Source organism: Lineus longissimus, chromosome 1 (genome assembly GCF_910592395.1).
Source record: "Lineus longissimus chromosome 1, tnLinLong1.2, whole genome shotgun sequence".
NCBI classification, from domain to species: Eukaryota; Metazoa; Nemertea; class Pilidiophora; order Heteronemertea; family Lineidae; genus Lineus; species Lineus longissimus.
The window spans coordinates 216,178-240,423 of record NC_088308.1 but is presented as its reverse complement, the minus strand read 5'-3'; the positions used below and the strand labels follow the sequence as shown (position 1 = coordinate 240,423).

Sequence of the window (24,246 nt, the reverse complement as noted above, 5' to 3'; positions counted from 1 at the left end):
GCCGCATCAATCTTCGCCGCACTGCCTAGTTGTTAATAAGGCGAGAGAGATGAGGAAGTCACAGCCAGGCCGAATCAGTCCTGGCTGCTCCACCGTGTTGACAACATGATGAGAGAGATGAGGAAGTCACAGCCAGGCCGAATCAGTCCTGGCTGCTCCACCGTGTTGACAACATGATGAGAGAGATGAGGAAGTCACAGCCAGGCCGAATCAGTCCTGGCTGCTCCACCGTGTTGACAACATGATGAGAGAGATGAGGAAGTCACAACCAGGCCGAATCAGTCCTGGCTGCTCCACCGTGTTGACAACATGATGAGAGAGATGAGGAAGTCACAACCAGGCCGAATCAGTCCTGGCTGCTCCACCGTGTTGACAACATGATGAGAGTGATGAGACAGTCACAGCCAGGCCGCATCAATCTTCGCCGCACTGCCTAGTTGCTAATATGGCGAGAGAGATGAGACAATCACAGCCAGGCCAAATCAGTCTCGGCTGCTCTGCCAAGTTGTCTACATGGTGAGAGAGATGAGGAAGTCACAGCCAGGCCGAATCAGTCCTGGCTGCTCCACCGTGTTGACAACATGATGAGAGAGATGAGGAAGTCACAACCAGGCCGAATCAGTCCTGGCTGCTCCACCGTGTTGACAACATGATGAGAGTGATGAGACAGTCACAGCCAGGCCGCATCAATCTTCGCCGCACTGCCTAGTTGTTAATAAGGCGAGAGAGATGAGACAGTCAGAGCCAGGCCGAATCAGTTCTGGCTGCTCCACCGTGTTGACAACATGATGAGAGTGATGAGACAGTCACAGCCAGGCCGCATCAATCTTCGCCGCACTGCCTAGTTGTTAATATGGCGAGAGAGATGAGACAATCACAGCCAGGCCAAATCAGTCTCGGCTGCTCTGCCAAGTTGTCTACATGGTGAGAGAGATGAGGAAGTCACAGCCAGGCCGAATCAGTCCTGGCTGCTCCACCGTGTTGACAACATGATGAGAGAGATGAGGAAGTCACAACCAGGCCGAATCAGTCCTGGCTGCTCCACCGTGTTGACAACATGATGAGAGTGATGAGACAGTCACAGCCAGGCCGCATCAATCTTCGCCGCACTGCCTAGTTGTTAATATGGCGAGAGAGATGAGACAATCAAAGCCAGGCCAAATCAGTCTCGGCTGCTCTGCCAAGTTGTCTACATGGTGAGAGAGATGAGACAATCACAGCCAGGCCAAATCAGTCTTGGCTGCTCTGCCAAGTTGTCTATATGGTGAGAGAGATGAGGCAGTCACAGCCAGGCCGAATCAGTCCTGGCTGCTCCACCGTGTTGACAACATGATGAGAGAGATGAGATAGTCACAGCCACAGTACTTCGATCGTTTCTCCTCCGCACGTGCTAGGACGTGTCTATTGGAGCTGACAGCTATCTCGATAGTTAGGACCTCCTTTTCCTTCTCATAGAAGACGAGCATGTCGGGGTGCCGGTGTTTTATAGCCGGGCCCGTGGGGACTAGCGAGTCCCAGAGCAATCTCAGCTTCTTTCCAGAGTACGAGTGGTCATTGGAACCGGCTTCTCAAGACCACATACCGATGGTATCCATCAATATGTGTCTCCTTGACTGATGTAAACAGTACCGGTACCATTATATAGAGGATGTAGGGGCATGCAATGGGAGGATAGGTCATGCCCCAGACATCAACAATCGGTGATCCTCAATATTGGTCACCATGGCATGCATGCATGCATATCTTAGAATAAATTAACTATATTTTTCACTTCACATCATTGTTATTTTGAAAAATCCTGCCAAAATTCTGTTGACTGTTTGTTGTCGACAAGAGTCTATGTTTCATGAATAACAAGGCTGCGTTCTGTACATTGTATTCCGTCTTTAGTCTCCTGTCTTTGCATCTGTTTTCATTATTTTGTTGCCTTAAAAGAGGGCAACGTTAAGTCGGTGAATTGGTTTGGATGGAGATGACCCTTAAGAAAAAAATCTCAGATTCACCATGGTAAAATCGGAGTTGACCATGCTCACCATGGTGAATGCAGCGTTCACCATGGTGAATTCAAAGTTTACCATGCTCACCATGAATGTAGAATTTACCATGCTCACCATGGTAAAATATTTCACCGTCCCAATTCACTATGGTGAAGTGCTGTCAGATTGCCATGGTGATATTGAGACACATTATTTTATCCTTAGGGTAGGCCCCCTACACCATATTAACAACTAGGCAGTGCGGCGAAGATTGATGCGGCCTGGCTGTGACTGTCTCATCACTCTCATCATGTTGTCAACACGGTGGAGCAGCCAGGACTGATTCGGCCTGGGCGTCACTCTCCTCAGCTGGTGATGATAGGTCTTCATGATTCTATAAAGGATACCATTGTAATGCCCTGTAATTCTATTGTGTTGAAAATGATATGACGCAAAAGACATACATGGGAATTCTATCATATGTGTTGTATGCTTTGATGATGATGATGATGATGATGATGATGATGATGATGATGATGATGATGATGATGATGATGATGATGATGATCCAAGAATCGATTCAAAGTTGCCAGAGTGTAACTTTGCGTGGAAATTTTTTTTTTGGGCTCTGGTTACAATCTTGACACTAGAGGCGCTGATTTCGTATAAGGTTTCTAATGCCTCTTTGAGTAATATCCCACCCCACCCCAGCCCAACCCCACCCCTCAATCCCAACAAAAAGTCCCAGGGAGCGAAACAACTTCGATTTGGAGCGAAACGACTGGGGGCGAAAACGTCACCGAGCGAAACGACCGGATATCCCTCATTTGCATATCTGGTCTGCATGATGCAGATTTTGGGATTATCCCGAAGAAAAGGGACTCAAATGTCACCTTTCTGGAGGGGATAAGGTCGAAGTTGGTGAGTGTGTAGAATGATGAATTATTTTTTCATCGTATCGTGTGCTGCATTTCTTAATCTAATGTACTGATTTTGCTATGGCAGTCATTGTTTGGACGGGCATTGTGTCAGGTTTTTGTTTTCTTGTCATCACTGACTTCAGCCATGTCAGCCTGTGCATCATGTTATGTACATTTGTCATCTGCATTGTTTACATGTATTGTGTATGTACCTTGGAGCTGATGTAAAAGGGAAGAAAGGTCTGTAGGTATAATGGACTTGGTATTGGTAATACCAGTTAGATACCGTACAGGTATTACGTGACGTTGGGTCGCGACGCCAGAGTCTGGGCCCCAGAGAGAGGGAGAGACTAGAGAGCTCAGAGACCAGTTGAGGCACAGGGCTATTTCTGGCACCACTGGTACTTGTCCACTGACATAATAACTGACACCCATACATTCATGTCATTATTCCACCCCATTTCACTGGAAATAACAGCATAATGACGTAAAACAGTATCCTATCCCCTAGTGGAATCTCATCGGAGGGTGTTAGCCAGGTTGACAATAGCGACAAAGTTTGTTTGGGTGTTGGCTAGCTGTGCCTTTCACCTGAACAAACGGTCTGAGTGGCTATTGTACATGAGGTTTGTGTTTGTCAAACCTGTCATGGTGAAGCTCCAAATTCTAAGTCTTTAAGTTCTACATGGGAATGTGGTATCAGTTCATTGAATCATTTATTATTGTGTCAACTGATATTGTTTGTTTTGGAGAATTAGTCCCTTTATGATGCAATTAATGCATTACATAACGATGATATCCGATCACATTCATCATGTCACCAGAGTACCAGTCAGTGAACATGTAATGTATGCCCACCTGTTCTGTGAAACGAGGTGCATGGTGCACAGAAGATGAGCCTAAATGACACCAGCAGAAGATGATGGAAGAAATAGATGACCTCAAATTTCACAAAAGGCAGGCAACAGTAAATGAACAGCAAGTCCGTCTCAACCTGCCAACAGAGCAATTTGTGCCTGGTCACATGTTAATGAAAGGTCATGTTTTGACGCCCACGCCTGAGTGGGTTGGAATCTAATAAATTCTTGGAATATGCCGGACTATAGAATTATAAATTGTACTACTTCATTTTCATTGATAAATGAGTGTTAGATAACAACCATAGGGTGTCATTATGATCAATGTCCACATACATTTTATGGCTTTAGAAGCAATTATTAGTGTCCTGTAAAGAGAATTATTCAGCATCAGAGTCCACACAATTCCTGAGTGTATTTTTTCTTTTTCTTCAGCGTTCGCTCTGCACTTGGAGGTGATTTTCTCCAGGGTTTATTTCTCCTCCAAGGCGGGATAAGTGTTTATGCGTGACACTACGGTTTATGCGCCAATTGGGTTTATTGGCGTAGTGAATCCGCCTTTGGCGAGAGGTTGAGTCCACGCAAGCTACTCATATTTCTCACTTATACTTGCCCTGGCATAGACACCAGATACAGGGAACCTTTGTTTCACGTCTCATTCGAATGACTGAAAAAGCCAGGAATTTTAGTTCCTTGAAAGCCACGCCGGTTCATCCAGAAATACAATCCTGGGTTCTCTCCGTAATCAAACCTGAGCCCTTTTGCGTGGTAGCCAGCAGTGTTACTGTTAACCACTAGGCTATGAAGTTCTCGAGTGGATGAAAAGGAATTCTTGCTTTCTCCTGTGAAATAAAAAGTCCTGTGACACATATTTCTCTCCGTGTTGCTTTGCAAAATGTTGCTTTTGAAAGGTGCTGCAGATTCTCTCCAAAAGCCACATTTTGCCCCACAATGTGTATGTACACATTATATGCACATTACTTGAGGTGCTCAGGGTCCAAGTAGCATGACCATGCAAAAACCATGCAAATGAGAGAAATTATTGGCTGATTCCTCATATGACAAAAAAGTTTTTACCAAAATGGCTGCCGGTCACAAAACGGCGCTGACAAAGGCTTCAGGTCCTTACCAGTACATATATCATGATTGTCATAGAATACACATCTCTTTTCAGGAAAGGAATGGAAAAAGACAGAGATCCAATGGCCTAAAAACCACTGGAGAGCAAGATGGACAGACCCCCAGATAACTGGCAGGAGTACCTGCAGGCAGGCTTGCACCCTTTTTCCCTGGCCCTCTCTCAACAGTCAGAGGCGAGTGGGAGCGAGGCTGCTACTAGAGAACGCAGAGAGAGCAATATTCACCAAACAAGTGAAAGGCTTACCGAGAGTAGAGATAGACAGAGTGTCCCCACTGACTTGACCAGCCGAGCGCATCATCCAGGGAGCGATGCCCCGTGGAGGCCTGATGATTTTCCATCGGCGGCAAGTTGGGGCAACCCCCCAGATCCGCCTCCGGTTAGTAGAGCAGAAGTGACTGCTAGTGCAAGCACTCAGGTAAGTAATGTCTTTCAAACAAAAGTGTATGATACGTCTCCCTTGCCTTCAATCCCACCTTCACATGGAGAACAAAGTCAAAAGTGCTAAGTCCAATCCTGAGGCAGCAATGCTCGACACTGAATGACAGATGGACTTGCTGATCAAGGATTTTGCTGATGGACGGTACTTATTTAGCATTAACCTCAGTTATTTCATGTGCCTTTATATTTAGAGATCGCCCATGAATATTAGTGTGTCTCACAGTCTGAACAATGTTCGTAAAGGGTTCAAGTACGGATTGCTTTTCAGGCAAAAATATGACAATCTGGGGCCTTTGTGGTTTATCTCCAAGCACCTGAGGCCGTAGGTTTTGTATTACATTCAATGTTTCATATTTAACAAGCTGCTTGTAGAACCCAAAATATCTGTTCCAAGTGTTGAAAAAAATAAATTTTGTTCAGATTCGATTGTGACACAAATTGATATTTATGGACTCATACCATAAATAACTCCCTTGACTGACCGCTATTGTTATCCATGATGTGCTTTTTGTTGTACTGAAATCAGATTTTGTCTTTCATGGGGCGAATCCATCAAACTTGTCATTTGTACAGGTGTATGTTTTCTGTTTGATGTCACCCAACCCTGATTTCAGGTGACCAGCATGACCCGCCATTCAAACTTCAAATTACTAGGAAGCTAACAGTTGGTGAATTTGCTTATTTTCAGGTTTGTGTTAACACTTACAATGCAATCACAAACATTTCACTGACACTGTTTACAGTAGATGGGTGATTGAATTAGTATGCTCTCCTCGCATGTTGTATGAATCTTGATGAGATTTTCCGTTTTACAATTACCATGGTGATTCATTCTTCTCGTGATATCGGACGAATACAGATGGGTTTTGACTAATCCAGCCATTTAATTACAAGGGTGTGCATGTGAAAACAAGGTCCATGTGTTCATGGAGTTTGTGCAAGTGCAAGGGTTGTGCCAGCTCAGCTGTACAGACAGTTATGATTTTGATAACCTCCAAAATTTCATTAGGCTGATTTGTCATCAGCCGCGGATTCAAAGGGGCACTCCCGGCCCCCTGAGAAAAATCTTCAAAATGGACTATGAAATTCCAAGTAAGGGTCTAGGTGCCCCCCTTCTGGTGAGTCTTGGATCTGCCCCTCTGAATAGCTCTTCTTTATCTGCGGTCAATATTAGCCATCACACTCTCAATTCAGTAGAAGTTAGAAGATCGGCAGTTTGTGCAAGTTCATCCAGCATTCCCCTCAGTTTGGTGTTCAGTCGTGCTCCTTCTTGCTACGTCTTATGATGTGATTGGGCTTAGAGGTCGGGGAAGAGGTGGTGTTTGGTTGTCATTCCTGACCTGGTCCTGTGCTGTGTCAACCACATCAAGCCTCATTCCACTGTGCCAGTTTGAGGTTGATACAGTTGCTCTAGTTCTGTGTGACCCAGTCATATCAAAGGCGCTGGTTGCCTGCAATGAACCCTCTCGCAGCTGGGGGCCTGGTGCCTTATCCGTCTGACTATAAACTCTGAGATAGGTATGACACACATCGTTAAAGTGTAAGCAAGTTGTATGCAATTCATTGTTGTTGATTACGTACATATACAAGGCCGATTAGCCCCCCCCCCCCCATGTAGGCTGTCTAATCTTGTCTTCGGTCAGGTTTTGGGGGGGGACCCAGCTCCTAGTCCTACATTATCACCCATTCAAGGCTCATGATCGTGATCAGCCAGGGCTTGAAATCAGAGTTTTCCTTCTCCAAATCAGAGTGACTCAAAGCTGTCATGAGCTGGAGCTGTCAGACTCACTTGTTTGAAGAAGAGAGTTCCTCTACCATTGTTAAATATATCAGTCAGCCCACATTGTCAGCTCTATCAACAGGAGGAACTTTTTCAATGCATATACTTATTTTCAACTAGCATGCATGGATGAATAAATGATGTGCAGGGACTTGCCTACTACATATATGTATGACCTATTCTATACATATAGGCCACTACATAATGTAGTCTACTAAAGTCTTGATTGTTCTGCCGCCAAGCACATAATACAATGAAAGGCTTCTTTTATTCTGTTATTTGTGAGCTTTTTGTTAGTGATAATAATATTACTCTGGTTTGACCAGGGTTGGACTGAGTGTTTTCTGTATTCGCCAAAAGTTGGGTTTTCTCATGTGATACATGGATATGTGACAGGATATAAAAAGTCTACCTCTGTTTGTGAATTTAAAAAAGTTCATATGGTAAGTTTTTAATCTTGAACAGTGTTCCTTTTCTATTCCCATTCCCATTGCCTCAGGTAAAGGACGAAGTTTTGTATGGTTGAGTGTCTTGCTCAAGGGTATAGCTGTCATCCTCACAACCTTAGATTATGAGTATGGTTCTCTAACCACTATGTAACTAGTCTCCTGAAATGCTGAGAGAAATGGCCTGGCCATGCTATTGACCAAAACAGCTTGATATGACCACTGTCTGACCAGGTTTCTTGAAGAAGACCCACCACTGGTCCCCTACGTCAATATATTTGACAACAATTCTAGCCTGACACTCGTGTTGAGAAAAGATCATATCGAATCAAAGTGAAATCTGGACGACCATCTGCTTCATCTTTTCCACATGCTGAAGATATAGGGGGCAGCACAAGGTTTGCCGTTCTCCGGGCACGAGTCTCGTTCCTCGTGTCTCCTGTCATGGATATTCAAAACAACTCCTTGAAATCTGTCCTCATTTGACCCGAAGTTGCTTGATGCTGATTACCGCACGGCCTATTTGCAACACCCAAGGCGCTATTTTCGGCCTAAAAACAAGTCATAATTGGTCGTATGAAAACATTGTGTTCGATAATTGAGTCTGATGTTGCTTTTTTATTGTTTCTTTTAAAACACGGTAGATGCCTTCGAAAAGCGGCAGTCGGCAGTGCAAATCCTAGATACAGTTAAGAATAGAGAAGTACTTCCATGGATTACTTCGAAAGTCACAAGAAATCAGCCTACTTCATCGACGCGCTTTCCAAAAATATTCTTGGAATTGCTCCAGAAATACCTGAGGCGCACTCTTGACATTTTATTGTCATCAAAAATAGTAGTGAAGACACGTGTCTTGTCTCGTCTTTGAAAGGTGTCACTTGGGTGAACATGTTTCGAAACAGCAGCTGAACTTTGCCAAGTTGGCTGGTTATTGGGAGATGTTGTGAGGAGCTTTCTCCCTGGACCTTTGCCTAGCTAAAGTTGGCTTGGTTATTGGGAGATGTTGTGACGGGCTTTCTCCCTGGACCTTTGCCCAGCTAAAGTTGGCTGGTTATTGGGAGATGTTGTGAGGACCTTTCTCCCTGGACCTTTGCCCAGCTAAAGTTGGTTGGTTATTGGGAGATGTTGTGAGGACCTTTCTCCCTGGACCTTTGCCCAGCTAAAGTTGGCTGGTCATTGGGAGATGTTGTGAGGACCTTTCTCCCTGGACCTTTGCCCAGCTAAAGTTGGCTGGTTATTGGGAGATGTTGTGAGGACCTTTCTCCCTGGACCTTTGCCCAGCTAAAGTTGGCTGGTTATTGGGAGATGTTGTGAGGACCTTTCTCCCTGGACCTTTGCCCAGCTAAAGTTGGCTGGTTATTGGGAGATGTTGCAGGGAGCTTTCTCCCTGGACCTTTGCCTAGCTAAAGTTGGTTGGTTATTGGGAGATGTTGTTGGGAGCTTTCTCCCTGGACCTTTGCCCAGCTAAAGTTGGTTGGTTATTGGGAGATGTTGTTGGGAGCTTTCTCCCTGGACCTTTGCCCAGCTAAAGTTGGCTGGTTATTGGGAGATGTTGTGAGGAGCTTTCTCCCTGGACCTTTGCCTAGCTAAAGTTGGTTGGTTATATCATAACCATGTTATAATTTAGTTAGTTCTGTCCAGTGTTATGCTGCTAGTGTATAGCACTGCTAAGACTACCTGAACATACACCTCTGATTCAATGGTATGTGTTAGGAAGCACATGATATAAGGCAATATATCACATAACACACTAATGTATGCGAGAAACCTCCCTCTCCTTCTGCAATGGTTGCACCCGCCTGTATGTCTAATGGGTTCATGGTGCCAGTATAGCATGAATATCACCACAGATTCTAGCATGCATGTGCATGCAAATCAATAAAACACAGCTTATGGCTCCCATAGTGCACTCACCATTGTCTCCACACTATTTATGACAACCTTGTTAGAGTTGTCCTTTATCAAAAATATTGAGAATAATCGGTGGGTCCAAGCTTTTGGTGTGTTCAGGGAGGAGAATCTCACCACACATAAAGGATTCCAATTCCATTGAAATTGCAGAAAGGTTTGGATGAATTTTTTTCTCTATTTTTGCTTTTTATTATTCCAAGGTCTGTTTTCAGGATTGTGTATGGGCATCCAGGAGCAAGGATTTATCAAAGGTGGATTTAATGGTCCTTTTGTGTGTGAAAGAGTCGAAATCATTGCAATAATTGGCCAGCCTTGTTTCTTGTCTGTCTGCAAAAGTATTTCATGTGTCTGCAAACATATTTTGTGTACATACTTATACTACAAGTGCAATGTTGGGCCTTGTCCACCAAACCATTTATTGTCCTAGATTGCATTGGCTGGTCTTGGGCTCAATTGAAGCAGAAAACCAGGGCCCACATTTGGCAAGGTCAATTTTTACCACATGCAAAGTCAGATCTATTCACAATCACAATACCATCATACTAACTCATTATCATACTATTTCTAAGCCTAACAAGCCGACAAGATCTATTATCCATGTCCAGGTCATTAAAACAACACATCCATCGAGCTGAAATCAACAATGTTGAACTTTTGCCCAAGACGTGGTCCCTCACAGTTCATTGCGTCAAAGATTCATATTCGGATATATCCACCATATCTTGAAATTAAAATTTCTGTTGATCTGGATGTTTTCTTCCTCACATCTGCCTGACCTGTACAAGTATGCTTTTTCCATGTTCACTGCACGTATTCACCCATGTCTGCCTCAGTCCCGTTGCGATATTTTCTTGGATTTACGCCGGCAAATCATTGTCGATTGGCTCTTCTATCCTATTCTGGTTGAAGTTTCCGTCCTCGTTCAATTCATGCTAACGATTCCATATGGCGCAGCGATATAGGCCTGATCCGTGGTTTGTTTGGATTTTCATAACATTGTCGTGGTGTTGTTCTCACGTGCCCCGAACCGACCTTGATATAGTGCTTCCACCTATTGGCACTTCCATTCATCAACAAAATCTGGGCTAAACTAATCTCCGCTGTCAGAAAAAATTGAGTGGGCGTTGGGTGAGTTGTCAGACCGACAGTCTTGGGATTTCCCCTTGGCAGTTTGCCAGGGTTGTTGATCTGGAGCGATCGTAGTAAGTTGTAGCGCAGCTTCAGACCATTTCCGACTGCGGCTTTGATGATCGTTTCCCCGCACTGTGTAATCTGATCTGATCCGCACTGCTATCACTCTTTATCGTGATGACAGAGATTTACCATGTTGTTACTGATATTTCTCTCAGTGGCCGTTTGTTACATTAGAGATCGTTGCTTACGTTAGACAAGAGTTTGGAGTCGTTTTTTGGACAGTTTTGTTGGTTTTTGTCTTGGAGGCCATCTGAACATAAAAACTTGTATAAATGGTCTTGCCCAGCCTAAACATGACAAACTTGAACAAGATGCCTATTTGAACACTCTCTGATCTGTGTCGATGTGTTGAATCTTAATAATCAAAGGTGTTAGTCTGATCCATACATGTAACAGTGCTAAATGATGTTAATAACATTCAGTCGAATTACCTACTGATGACTGTAGTGTTACATGCACACCAACTACATGGATGTGAATGATACCTACTGATGACTGTAGTGTTACATGCACACCAACTACATGGATGTGAATGATACAACAAAATTATTGTGTGATTTGTCTTGGTTACGCTTGGATATAGCTAGACTTGTTAATTGGATGGTTTCAGTCATGAATTGTGTACACAGATTCCAGTTCTATATTTCCGGTTGATTGTTGTCACCGGTTTCCTGCTAGTGGGAGTCCTTAAAAGAGTAAGTTTAGCTTGCGGGAGTTGTCACTGCGGGTGAATGGTCAAATGGATGAATTTCATTAGCAGCAAATCTGCTGATGTTGACTGGTGTTATTACATGCGTTGACTGTATGGCAAGATTACAAGAAATAGAGCTTACTACAATATTTTCAATGTACAACTCGGGGGCCGACCAAAAGCACACACTTCTAGAAGTAAGCAAATTTGCTTGTAGTTGATAAAGGCCTTTATTGATAGCATTTCCAGGCTTATTGTGTCACCTGCTGTTTGCTTCCTTTGAGAATGATTCAGCTGCTGCCTGGCCAGATCTATTGATTTCTTCCTCATGCCCTGGTGGCATTAATACCTTCATGTAAAGGCCTTGTAGTTGTGTAGTTGTTCAGTAGCTTCGTATCAAGCTATTCGCTTGCTATCGGCAACTCTGAACTGACCTGATCGGTTGTATCTATAGGTGTATTTGAGTATTTTTAGCAGCTCCCAGGTATCATTCATTGAACTTGAAATGAACTAATGTATTTTTGGGCAAAATGTTGCCATAGTATGATTTTGCTGGGGAGGGGGGCTTGTTATTTGTTATTTGGTGTGTCTAGAGGGCCGTATTAAGGGGGGTAGGAGGCAGAGGGGGGCTTACTGTCCTCAGTCATCGAAGATGTGTGTTTTACATGCAGATGTGGGACAAAAGTGTTCTGCTCCCATCCAATCCCCCAGGACCAAAAGTTAGCTGTGCAATTAGGCCTTTGGCTCAATTTTTTAAACAACTAAGCCAGCATTCTCTCTGAGACATCCTGTATACCAGACAGGAACTGAAATGCAAGCAGTGATAAAACTGATATGAGGTGACCTGTTATTTTTAGCTGCAGACAATAGCCTGATGGTATTAGGTTGTCTGTATGCGTGGACAATGGCCATCAAATAAGTGGCCCTTTTTGAATGCTGCATAATGATTTGGGCATCCTTTATCATGTCCATGTGGTCCTTGTGGTGAGTTTGTGCCAGGCTTCTTATCCTCTTTCATCATGGAGTACCACAGCATGGTAGGTTGGCTAGTCTGCTCCTCTTATACTCCTAATAGGGTTTTTGACTCTGTATAGTGTATTCATCAATACTGCCAAGTTATTGAGATGCAGTATGATAAACAAACTCACCCTATGGTTACCGCATGGACCAATCTTGCGCAAGCAAATTGATATCCTGATATGGAAAGAACAAAGGGAGGATTCAAAGCATTGCGTGAGATTACTGTAAATGATCCGGCTATCGCTGTAGATCGGTCCTGATGTACTTGAACGATAACTTTCGTTTTCCCTGGTCAAGTTTACGTCACTGACGACTTCAAGATCATGTTCATTAATACCTCTTACAGGTATTATATGAATTTGATTCTCATATCCGGTCCATAGTTCAATTTGAAAAGTTCTTTGGCTTAATGATAGACGGATTGGGCTTTCCAACATGTCCCAGTTTTGGTTTCCATACTAGAAGTTGTGACAAATTGCTTATTGATTTACACACTTGAAATTCTGCTATCTGTTTCGAAAATATTTCAGGCAGATCTTTCGTAGTCTGTGACTGTGAGACTTCATTATTTTGGATATTCTGATAGTCAATTGGTTTGTCTGTCGTCATTGTGTCATATATCTAAAGTCACCCCCTCCCCACCCCGCAAGGGAAAGTCTCGGTTAGGCCCAGCATTGGTATATTTGAACATGCAATGATGATTTCATGTTTGATATCAAAAAGTTCTGAAATATAATTGTACCACCATGATTTGTGCATGACCAATTACTCATTCAATTATGGTCGTGTTTCCCATTCAACTTCAACCGCTTACAGTTATCCTGTGGTAGTATTTGTTGTGTGAAGACTTCCTTGTTAAGGCATGTTTTTATTTTGCAGCAAGACACAGAATTGACAATGTTTCCGAGTCCAATAGACTTGATTCTTTGTGAAGGAGTTATTTACTCTCGGTGCTCTTTTTGTCTTTGCAGAATCCTAGTTACAGAATGGAGAGTACGCAAGAACCTCCACAGAAAAAGGTAAGCTGTACTATTGTTTGTTAGGAATGTGAGTGGTGTTTTCACATGCCAATAGTATCTTCACAGTGCCAGTATTCTCATTAGTAGTATAGTACATTATTGCTGGTACAACGGCTGAAAACTGTAAAAACTTGAACTGGCACTATTTCATGATGGGGTATTCTCTAGTGAGTAGTGATAGCATGGTTGGTTGAGGTTGGAAACCATCCATTTATTTCAGCAAAGACCAGAAGATTGACTAAGTCTCTCCAGGGACCTGGAGCCGGCCTGGGGATCAAGAATTGCCATTCTTTCTCTTAAACCTTGTAAAGTCTTTCACTTCAAATAAACAGGACTGAAGAATGAGGCTCTGAGTCTGAGCCATTGGGCTGCTGAATTATTCTCATTATTCTTTTGTTGTGATTTAAAGGTTTGAAAAAGTGTCACGTCATCTTTGTTGACTGTTGTCTGAAAAGCAGATTTTTGGAACAGATTGATTGGAAAGAACATTGCAGTGTGGTAGTGACTGTCCTAATCTGTCCACTATTGGCAATAATGTGCCCAGCACACATTGGTGCATAGCCTTCTTACTTCTGACTTCTTGGCTGAGTGGGCGAGTTTGTTTGTAGACAGGTGCGACCTTCATATGCAGACATTACTCTCGCTGACTGCACCTGCCATAACAAGTAGCAAGTGCCGCCCACCAATCATATTGCACACGATTCACTTGACGCATATCCAGCGAATTACAGCGGCTTACGATAGTTTGTTTACAAACAGAAATGACCTTGCCCTTGAGTCAGCATTGTTTCGGTGGTCTCTTTCTCATTGGCATGTAGTCGTCTGTCTTATGGTTTTCATTTATATGGAATGAACTCGATGTCAATAACGTCATGAATAGAACTTAGTTTCTCTTTCTAATCTGCTGGACAACTGGCCAGATCAGATGGCAGTTATTATTTCAATGTTTTGTAATTACAATTGAAAAGCATCACAATGTCGTCGGTAATCAATTAGGATTAGTGACTTTCTGAGCATTCTGCATTGTACATGTACATGTGTGTCTTACTATCAAAAGTAATGATAGAACCATCCATCAGTTTTCTGCTTGATTTCTGATCAAACTATTGGCTTTGGTCACACGTAGGCCATGTCATTCGTGACAAACACTGTCCATGAACTTGTAATAATCATACCTGGCAATATTATGGTGTTAACAGGGCAGTCCATATCTTTCTCAGCCAATTACAGATAAGGCCTCTTGTCAAAAATGTGTGTGTAGTACAAACTGATAATGGCAAAACCAACGCTACCTTAAACCAATCTAAACTGTTGTGCCGTACCTCAAGAGTAAGTGCGGTATGCTCCAAGCGTAGCTTCGTTTGTTTACAAACATCAGACCGCTGACCTTGAACTTTAATGCGGTCGGCATCGTTACAGCGTTCTATGGGTACAATAGCTGCGGCAATACACTTGCTTCCCGATCAGGCCATTTGAGGTCGCCAGTCATCGCCTGTACGGAATGAACTCAGATGCTATGCTATTCAGTTACGGCTGACAAACACGCTTGTTTCAATACTGGACGCTGATTTTTTTATATTTTTCCCATTACATTATTGTTATGCTTGGTGCTGTTATGAGTCTTCATATTGTTACTAATCGCTGATGATTCATAATGCGCTAACTTCAGCACTGTGCGGTATTGGTTGACTTCGGATTCAGTTGGTTGCGTTTTGTATAATTTGGTTAATTCTCAGTATATTTTGAAATCGTCCATTTGGATCAGACTATTTGCTACAAACTTGTCGCCTGTCTCTTTTTGAAAGGTGAAGCAGTGATTTCAAGCTGCCACCAATTAGTTATTCAGACAACCCTTGGGCTACACCCAGACTCTAAAGAACCCTCTCTGAGGTGTTACATCATAAAATACAATTAAAACTGCAAGGAGAAAACACTATTTTCAATGGACTCTATCATTGGATTTGTTTGGTTTCTTCACCGTCCAGAACTCAAAAGGACAATGCTTGCTGGTCCAAGGGCACAAACACACAAAGGAAACCTTCCATTTCACTCTCACATTTTCCTGGTCATTGTTTCCATTTTGTGTTAAAACTTTTTTTGAAAGCAATTATTACACAAGCAGGCATCATATTTGATTGGCTCTTGTTGTAACCGGTGGCGGTTACTTCCAGCTCTTTTCAACCCTTGTATCACTTGGATTTCTATCAGCTTGGAGGTAGAAAGGGCACGTTCAAGGACATCTTTGAATGAATGCAGCCCCCTGAAGTTCATCTATAACCCAACATTGCATTTGCAGGCTCCAGAATGATGCAATCATTCATTGCAATAGCCTGCAGCCATGCTCATGTAACACTTCTCTGACTCCTCTGTCATCATGAAACCTCTTTCTCTGCTTCCCATGTGTGGTGGTGGTTGGGGGGGGGGCATGTGTCAAGTGGCTCCCCAGAAGTCACCTCCTTGGTTTATTACAGACTTGTATGTACATCATTGGCAAACATGGCAAAGCCTTTGTTGGAATATCTCTAAGAGTGGCAGTGATAAAAGAGAGATCATTTCTGAACAATACCAACTAAGTATGGCTTAGTTCAACCTTTGATGAATACCAGTGCTATACAAAGTCAACAAGTGGCACAAAGCAATGCTGTAATAAATAAGGTTACCCCATACAATACATGATCAATGTGTTACACTCTATGCTATAACATACATGTATGTATTACCAGCATGTATTCAAATGTGCTTTTCAAGGTTAACCCTTCAAGCCTGGAATCCGCTGCTTAACCTGCCCCCCCCCCCATATCTGAGTTAACTACTCGTTTTAACTACCATTTCTAAACTATATTTCAAAAATGAAACCACAAACTAAATGTTGTGATGGTTAGTTGTTTACACCACCTGTTATTGTTGGCTGTCTGACTTGTCTAAGCACGAGTGGCCTAGTTAAAGATTAATCAGGTCAGACTGGGGAGTTGATTTAGTATGATTCACAAAGGAATATTCAGTTTGTTTATATAATACATATTTCATCATTATCATAGTAGTTGTGTATCATGATGGTTTTTGTCAGACTACAAAATGAGATTTTTGTAAATACATGTAAAAGTGGAAGTGAGCCTGTTAGTAATTGGAACATTGCTGAGCAATATTACTGTGCTATGAATAATTTAAAAAGCACTGTGAATCTGCGAGCCCTTTGCTTTGTCACAGACTCACATATCATCTATTACCAACCAACCTAAACCCAGGGAATGATTTCAACTGAAGAATGATGAATTAATCACAGCATTTATACTGCAATATTGTACATCAGTACCTGTGAGTGCCTTACAGGCAAACCCCACAAAGAGTATAATTCATGCTTTGCATGACTCTGTGGAAACCTAACCCCCTTTAGATCACTGGTATTGGCAGGTTCAGCCTCATATATCAAATGCACTCAACTCATCATGTACATGAGGTACTGGGGCTGCACGCAATCTGGCCGCGTGCGTGTGCATGCATTTCCTCCCTGTGATGTTGCCGTCTTTGTGTAAATGAATTGCAATCCATTATGGTAGATTCCATCTCCGGCACATTTATCATCGTTCAGTGATCACCGTCTCTCGAGATGGACATGTTTCGTGACGTTTCCTTGGCATTGCCCGGGGGAGGGGGTTGCTCAGTGTGAGGGGAGTGGCCTTTCGAACTGACGATATGTTGAGTTTGACAATAAGTGGAATGACAATTTCTACTTCTGAAATCTTGCAATAGAGAAATAATTGTCATTCATCAGATAAATTTTATCAGATAATCATTGAGTTGCATGTGGAATAATCATGGAATACAGTGGAACCTCCCTTAGCGGACACCTCTGTAAGTGGGACATTCTCCCTGTCAAGAACAGTGAGTTTGGTCCCAAATACATCATTGACTATACAATTGGACCTCTGTAATGATGTCATCTCCCTTTTATGGACAGCACTTGTCAGTCCCAATTGTTTCCTTAATAGAGAGGTTCTGCCTGGGTAGTTGTTATTCAGAAATCACACAACAAAAAGACAATTGAAAATAAAGAGATTACAATTTAGTTTCTCAGGCAAGAAGTGTTTTGTGCTTGGTGTAGCAGGCGTTTCACTTTCATTGATGTCTGTGGATGATTGACTTTAATAATTCCTGTACTACACTGTTTGTGTATCGACCTCATACACAATAGTCAACTCCTCAGAACAATTGGGTTTACAACAGATTATGTATTCGTGTCAATAAAACTGACCGGTTATTGTGAGCTTGCCATCAAGCCTGCACACTGCTCTAGGCTTGATTGGGACGCTATGAGATATAAAGCAACTATGTTAATTGTGGGCTATTTTTGGAGCACTTTTTCGACAGGAAATAAAACTGTCTGGCTTAATATGCACTATAAGAGGCAGCTGAATATCATGTCTGGGGTTGTTTAGGGTATTGTCAAATCATGTTCGAGTCAATACCATAGCAAGGACTTGACATAGAAACGCAAGGTCTTTGAGACTCTCTCTCAAACACTCCTCCATAACAAGTGCACTTACAGCATTGTGTCTTACCAGTTATCTCAGCCACTAGTCAATACCATGAACGTTAGTCACAGCAAACCCCTTTAAGGAGGGTGGGAGTTGCAATCATCATATTTTCTTGTTTCAGCTAAAAACCTTTATCTGTTTCTTTCCAACAGCTTGAAGATCCTCCTTTCATTTGTACTTTCAAATATCTTAGTGAAGCATCATGTGATTTTATCGCTTCAGGTTAAAAACAGCGAACAATATGGCAGCATTTACCCAGGATCCCTCATTCAAAATGGCAGCAACCCTCCCAGTCAAGGCAGCGATGGGCGAGGCCTCCCGAGCTTCTCGCCAGCATCATCCAGGAAACAACCAGCACTACCATCATTCAGCTCGATGTTCTGGCCAGGCACCGCCCCAAAAACCACCGGCCTACCATCATTTCAAGATTTCACCAAAACAACACCAGAACAGTTCCAGAATGCTCCAATGTTACCCAACTTTGCATGGAATATGTTCAGCCCGGTCCAGGATAGTAGTAGATTTGATACGTCATCACCCAGATTCTCACCGTGGGGATTTAACGGTTATCCATTATCACTGACGCCTAACTCAGGGAAATCGTCACCTGCGCACGCCCCTGAGCACCCAACTTATCTGGACAGTAGTAGCTCTGCATCATCTGTCTCCGATCTTAGGACGAATGTGCCGTGTGATGCCCAGCCCGATTACTCTTTGAAGAAAACACACAAAAGGTCCAAGTCACACTCACAAATTCCGAAATCGTCTCCAAAGTCAAAAACTGTGAAAGACTTTTTGCTTGATCGGGTTGACGAATCGAGCAAGACGAGCAGTGCGTCTCCACCCCAGCAGGGAGGAAGTGAGATGGAACACGTTTATCAAAATATTGCACCTTCGTTACACCCTGATGCAAGACTTTACCAAATGCCCTTGGAACCGGGGGAAATAGTGCGTGATCGAAGTCGTCTGCATGACACTCAGATGCAGCATACAGCAGGCCTTCTTGGTGTTAGTAGTTCCGCATCTCAGGCAATGGTGCCGACCGATCTGTCGAAATACTCAGCAGAAAAACATAACCAAGGCAATAAAATGAGCGAGAAGGATGCTGAATTGAAGGAAAAGAGTGCAGATGCTTTAGCCAGAGAACAGCAGAGAACATCGTATTCGTCAGGTTATTCAAGTATGGTCTCCCCTCCTGCTAAGAGTTACGTAGCGAAGTCTGTTCTGCCATGCTCCCAGCTGCCACCACACACCTCATCGTCAGGGGATGTTCAGGTTTTACCACCATACAGTGAATCATCAGTGACATCCAGTCGTCCTGCTTCAACGACTTCATTTACAAGTCTCGACAGTAATGTGTCTGTACAGAATCCAGCCACTGGTAAGAAGCTTCAAACAGAAGAGGAATTCAGGGAGTTAGATCGCGACACAGAGCGCGATATTCTACGTCGAATATTCGCATGTCAGAGTCTGGAACTTTGTGATCCTAAAGCAATAGCTTCGCGGCCAAAAACGTTCACGTCCCCTGAGACCTCCCATCTGCATACGAAGCAAGAGATGGTTTCACCAAATCCAAAACCTAAGAAAAAGAAAAAGTTGAAGAAGCCTAAGGAAGGCCCGCCACCACCTGCCCCATTCATGCCCGGGCAGTACCCTTTACCAGCCGGTATCAGTGGTGAGGGAATGACATCCTCTGGTGACGAACCTGTCCATTCAAGTCTGGCGTGGCAGCCAGCAGCAGTTGTGAGCCCATCAAGTGCTGGACTCACTGACCTATCTCCTGGGTCAAAACTCCCTGGACAGATCAGTGAAACAAACACTGATAGAACTCCGGCTTGGCCTCTAAATCTTGATTCGAACCCTAGCACAACATCTTCAAATGGCAGCTCTGAGAATATCAGTCATAGTACAGGTTCAACTGTACAAGGACTGATTTCTCATTCCAATTCTAGTGCTAGTACGACATCATCTCATAGTGTTCACAAGGATCCACCAAATGTTATAAGTTACGAGCACTTAAAAAACTGCATGACGCCTGAGCAACTGATGTTATCTGCGTATTCAAAAGATTTCCACGCACGGATTCAAAAGCATTTGCTGCAAACCAGGGATGCGCGAATACCATCAGATGTTCAGGCGCATAAAACAAAAAACTCTACGCCATCTCCGAAGGAGGGGAAACCTACGTTCGGCGTTCAGGGAAGTTACGATCAGCTGAGTCAAACATCTCAGGAGAGTTCTAATTTACAAAATCCGTCAAAACATTCTATGCCTGGTCCTGATTTTAATCGGCAGTTCATGGAGTTTGTTGGCAAAGCTTCGCCATCGAATTCAAAAGGGAAAAGTGCCACAGGTGGAATACACTATGCCAGGAACTCACCGCATATTCCCAAAATATCTTCAGATAGTGTCGCACTGCATAGTCAGTCATCAGATTGTGGTGTACCGCATAGTCAGTCATCAGATGGTGTTGTACCGCGTAGTCACACATCGGATGGTGTTGTACCGCGTAGTCAGTCATCAGATGGTGTTGTACCGCGTAGTCACACATCGGATAGTGCCGCACCACATAGTCAGTCATTGGATAGTTTTACGACGAGTGGAATGAATACCAGTAGTGGTCAGGATTCACTGGACAAGTTGCTGGCCTTGTCTAATACTATTCCTATGGCACCCGCTGAAAGTGCCATAGCCAAGTTGGATCGGGTTATTTCATCGGTGGATGTTGGTGATGGACAGCAATCTAGTCATTTAAGTAGACTTGCCGACTTCAACGGTTCGTGCAATTCTTCAGAATCTGCTGGTCATTCTGGACAACGGACAGAGAGCCAAGGACTGCATTCTGGACAACGGACAGAGAGCCAAGGACTGGCCAATGTGCTGTGTCAGCCTTTAGTGAGTAATGTCTCCAGTCCGAAGGTGGAACAACAGGAGAATGGAATAGTGCAGCCTGTGTATCGGCCAAAAGTTGAATGTCCACCCAATCGGGTGTTAATTCCTCCGCTGCCGGAGGTGAAGGTGGAAAAACAAGATAGTGGGACTGTTGCCCCTTTGCCTCAGATGAAAATTGAATGTCCGCCCAATCAGGTGTTGATTCCACCACCGCCAGAAATGAACCGAACTCCTGATTTCAAAGACAGCGCTCCGCTCAATGAAAATAAACTCAAAGATCCTTATGCTTTTGATGAGTCGCCTCCGCCTGTGTCATACCCGACTCAGCAGACCCATTATGGCTACCCTACTGTCTTAGAGTCTCAACAAATGTCTGGCTCATATCCCAGGTCAAATACTCAACCGATGCCCGTTATGGATGGGGGTGCTGATGCCTACAGGATGTCAGGAGCATATCCTCCCAGTTCCAACACCCCTTTACCTCCACAGCCTCGAATGTCCGAGTCGGGATATGTCAATGCCTCCGGATCGTATCGTATGGAAATAAACACTGGTGGCAACAATGAACGCATGAATGTGAAACAGGAGGACCTACCACCACAAGCTCAGGTTGCCTTCGATAAGAACCTTGACCTGTTACGACGGTTAAAAACAAACACGCAGGAGACACCACACTGCAACTGTCGCAAAGAAGGTAAGTTGTCCTTTAAAACATCTTTCCTGCTGATGTGCTATGGCAAGCTAGAGGATATGCTTTCAACGGCCAGTAAGGTTAATGCATCCCACAAGCATGACAGGCTTCTGTGTGCCATCTCTGGTCCCGTTCCATATGGAGTACCCCAGCTGGGATTCAAACCCAACATGCTTTATAATGAGAAACACTTGATTCAGGGCTTGATCGCGTGTCACTCGCTCAGTGTTACCCTAATTCACTTGACAGTGCACAATTACATGTAGTTGATTTTGAAGCATTTTGCTGCATTGAGCCTTATTTTTTTCTAGATGATCTCAACAACAAGGAGAAATCTAAGTATCGTAGTGAGTAGAACCAGTGATTTCTTGGCTTGGCTTATGACAATGGTGGAAATATGGACCGGTCTCTCCCTGTTTTCATCGGTTGCCCTATTTGCATGTTAATTTGCTTTTCCAGCTTTCAGGTTGTGTTTAGTTGTTTAGTGAATGTTTCCCTGGAACAGCTCAGGAGGCTATGACTTCAAGGCTGTCGTTGAATCTGCTTTTGAATAGTTCATTCTTTCAGTGAGCGACCAGAGTTCACTCTAATTTCTCTCCTTGAAACATGTGGAATATCACTCTCTGAATGAGATACCAGTCGATTGCATGTTGAGGGTGCCACAAACGATCGCTGCTGCACCCTGTCATACTTTGTTGTCTGTCTACCAGAACTTATGGCTGCCAGAATAGAAGAGCCAGCTTCATAAAAGCTCACCAACAAGTAACTCCAAAGATTTAACTTCTTCTCTGTCTTGCAGATTTCAATGAAAAGGACGAGGGTCCATTCTATACCCATCTTGGTTCAGGCCGGTCTATCCCTGAGATCAGAGAAGAAATGGAGAGAAGGTAGGTTGATGGTGGAATCCTTCACAACAACCCTGGCCTTTTGGGGTTTCAAGTTTGGTCGGCCTGAAATCCCAGAGGCCTGTCGGGTCCCAAGGGCCAGTGTGGTAGAGTGGTTCAGGTATCGCCTCCTAATCAGATCATCCTCATTCATTGCCCCGGCAGAGTCTTTGCTTTCCAGCTATTCATTAGAAAAGTTTAAGGCTCTTTAAAAGCAACAGATTTATCAGACTAATGTTTATGAGCTGTTGCTGTCTAGAATTGAATGTTGGAATGTCTATTTCCAGGACTGGTTTCAAGGGAAATGCAATCAGGATCGAGAAAGTGCTCTACTCTGGGAAAGAAGGGAGGACAACTCAAGGCTGTCCTGTAGCCAAGTGGGTAAGTCATTCAAGCATCCTTTCTACTCTCTTCCGACTCATCAAAAGAAACTTTTTTCACTGTTCTTTACTCATTGAAAACATTCATTCTTGTAGATTATCCGACGATCCGGTCCAGAAGAGAAAGTGTTAGTGGTTGTGCGCCAACGAGCAGGACATTTCTGTGACGCGACCGTCATCATTATTGTTATCGTTGCTTGGGAAGGTGTGGTGAGGAATGTGGCAGACGACCTCTATAACCATCTCATACGGGTGCTACCCAATTATGGTCAGGAGACTGAGAGGCGATGTGGTGCTAACGAACAGTAAGTTCTGACACTTGATGTTCAGTTTGAGAGGTGATTTGTCAGAAACCAGAAGTAGAAAAGATATTTGTCCAGACTGTCAGTGGAGAGTTGGAAGTTATTAACTTTGAGAGTTCTTGCCTTTCCACCCAGGAACCTGGGCCCAGGACCTTAGCTAGTGTCACAAGGTGGCACCGTGTCAGTTTGAAAAGAGATGCAATCTGATCTAGTTGATCCTTAATATTCCAATCAAGTATGTGTCATTTTATATTCAGGAAAACGTGTGCATGCCAAGGGTTTGACCCATCCCTCGCTGGTGCTAGTTTCTCGTTCGGCTGCTCCTGGAGTATGTTCTTCAACGGATGTAAATTCTCACGGAGTCGATGCGCCAAGAAGTTCAAGCTGAAAGATGAAAGTGAAGAAGAGGAAATTGAACGTCGGTTCCAGAACTTGGCCACGGATATGGCTCCTGTTTATAGGACGTTCGCCCCACAATCTTACAGTAATCAGGTAGGTTGCACACAATCTTACAGTAATCAGGTAGGTTGCACACAATCTTACAGTAATGAGGTAGGTTGCACACAATCATGTGGCACGGTTGACTTCTAGAATTCCTAGAACTTGCCAAATTCAGTCAGTTGCTATCACTAACAAATCAAAACATCTATTGATGAAACTAATATTGATGCATTTAAGATCGTGTGATTTTGTGCAGGTCCTCTGAACTTCGTCTTGGCCTCATTTTGGACCAGTATGTTGCACTCAAGATGGTGTCGCTGAGAATTACAGATAGTCTTCCAATTAGAGGAATGGTGCACATGTGAAATTACATCCCAATCACGCCTCCATCACCAGGGATTCAGAGCCTCAGTGCACATGAGCACTCTGTAAGCCTCATCATCAACCCGCAAACATACAGTGACAGAGTAGCTTACCTACCTGATCATTGAACCCGATGTCCTTGATTCAATCCAGGGTTCTTCTCTCTTTTTAGTGCTTTTATGAGGACGAGTCGAATGAATGTCGATTAGGATTGAAGCCTGGGCGGCCATTCTCTGGTGTGACGTCGTGTGTTGACTTCTGTGCCCACGCACACAAGGATCTCCACAACATGCAGAACGGATGCACAGTGGTAAGCATCATCATGAGGCTAAGGAGTCAAACACTGTTCAGAATACTACATACCT

General features: G+C 43.6%; 1 protein-coding gene across 3 annotated transcripts in view; it reads left to right on the top strand.

Annotated features, from left to right (window-relative positions):
* The first annotated feature begins 2,814 nt into the window (after positions 1-2,814).
* The window catches only part of LOC135483123 (uncharacterized), a 31,670-nt gene continuing 10,238 nt past the window's right edge, over positions 2,815-24,246 (top strand). Inside the window, exons 1-10 of one of the 3 annotated variants that reach the window (XM_064763679.1) lie at positions 2,815-2,897; positions 4,928-5,309; positions 13,346-13,393; positions 18,151-21,514; positions 21,823-21,858; positions 22,311-22,398; positions 22,683-22,776; positions 22,872-23,080; positions 23,335-23,569; positions 24,054-24,191. In XM_064763679.1, the coding sequence (XP_064619749.1) occupies positions 4,983-5,309; positions 13,346-13,393; positions 18,151-21,514; positions 21,823-21,858; positions 22,311-22,398; positions 22,683-22,776; positions 22,872-23,080; positions 23,335-23,569; positions 24,054-24,191 (4,539 nt within the window). In that variant the 5' untranslated portion in view covers positions 2,815-2,897; positions 4,928-4,982. Of the gene's footprint in view, positions 2,898-4,927; positions 5,310-7,459; positions 7,556-13,345; positions 13,394-18,150; positions 21,515-21,822; positions 21,859-22,310; positions 22,399-22,682; positions 22,777-22,871; positions 23,081-23,334; positions 23,570-24,053; positions 24,192-24,246 lie in introns of those variants that run through there. The other 2 variants (XM_064763689.1, XM_064763696.1) reach the window with 2 other exon arrangements.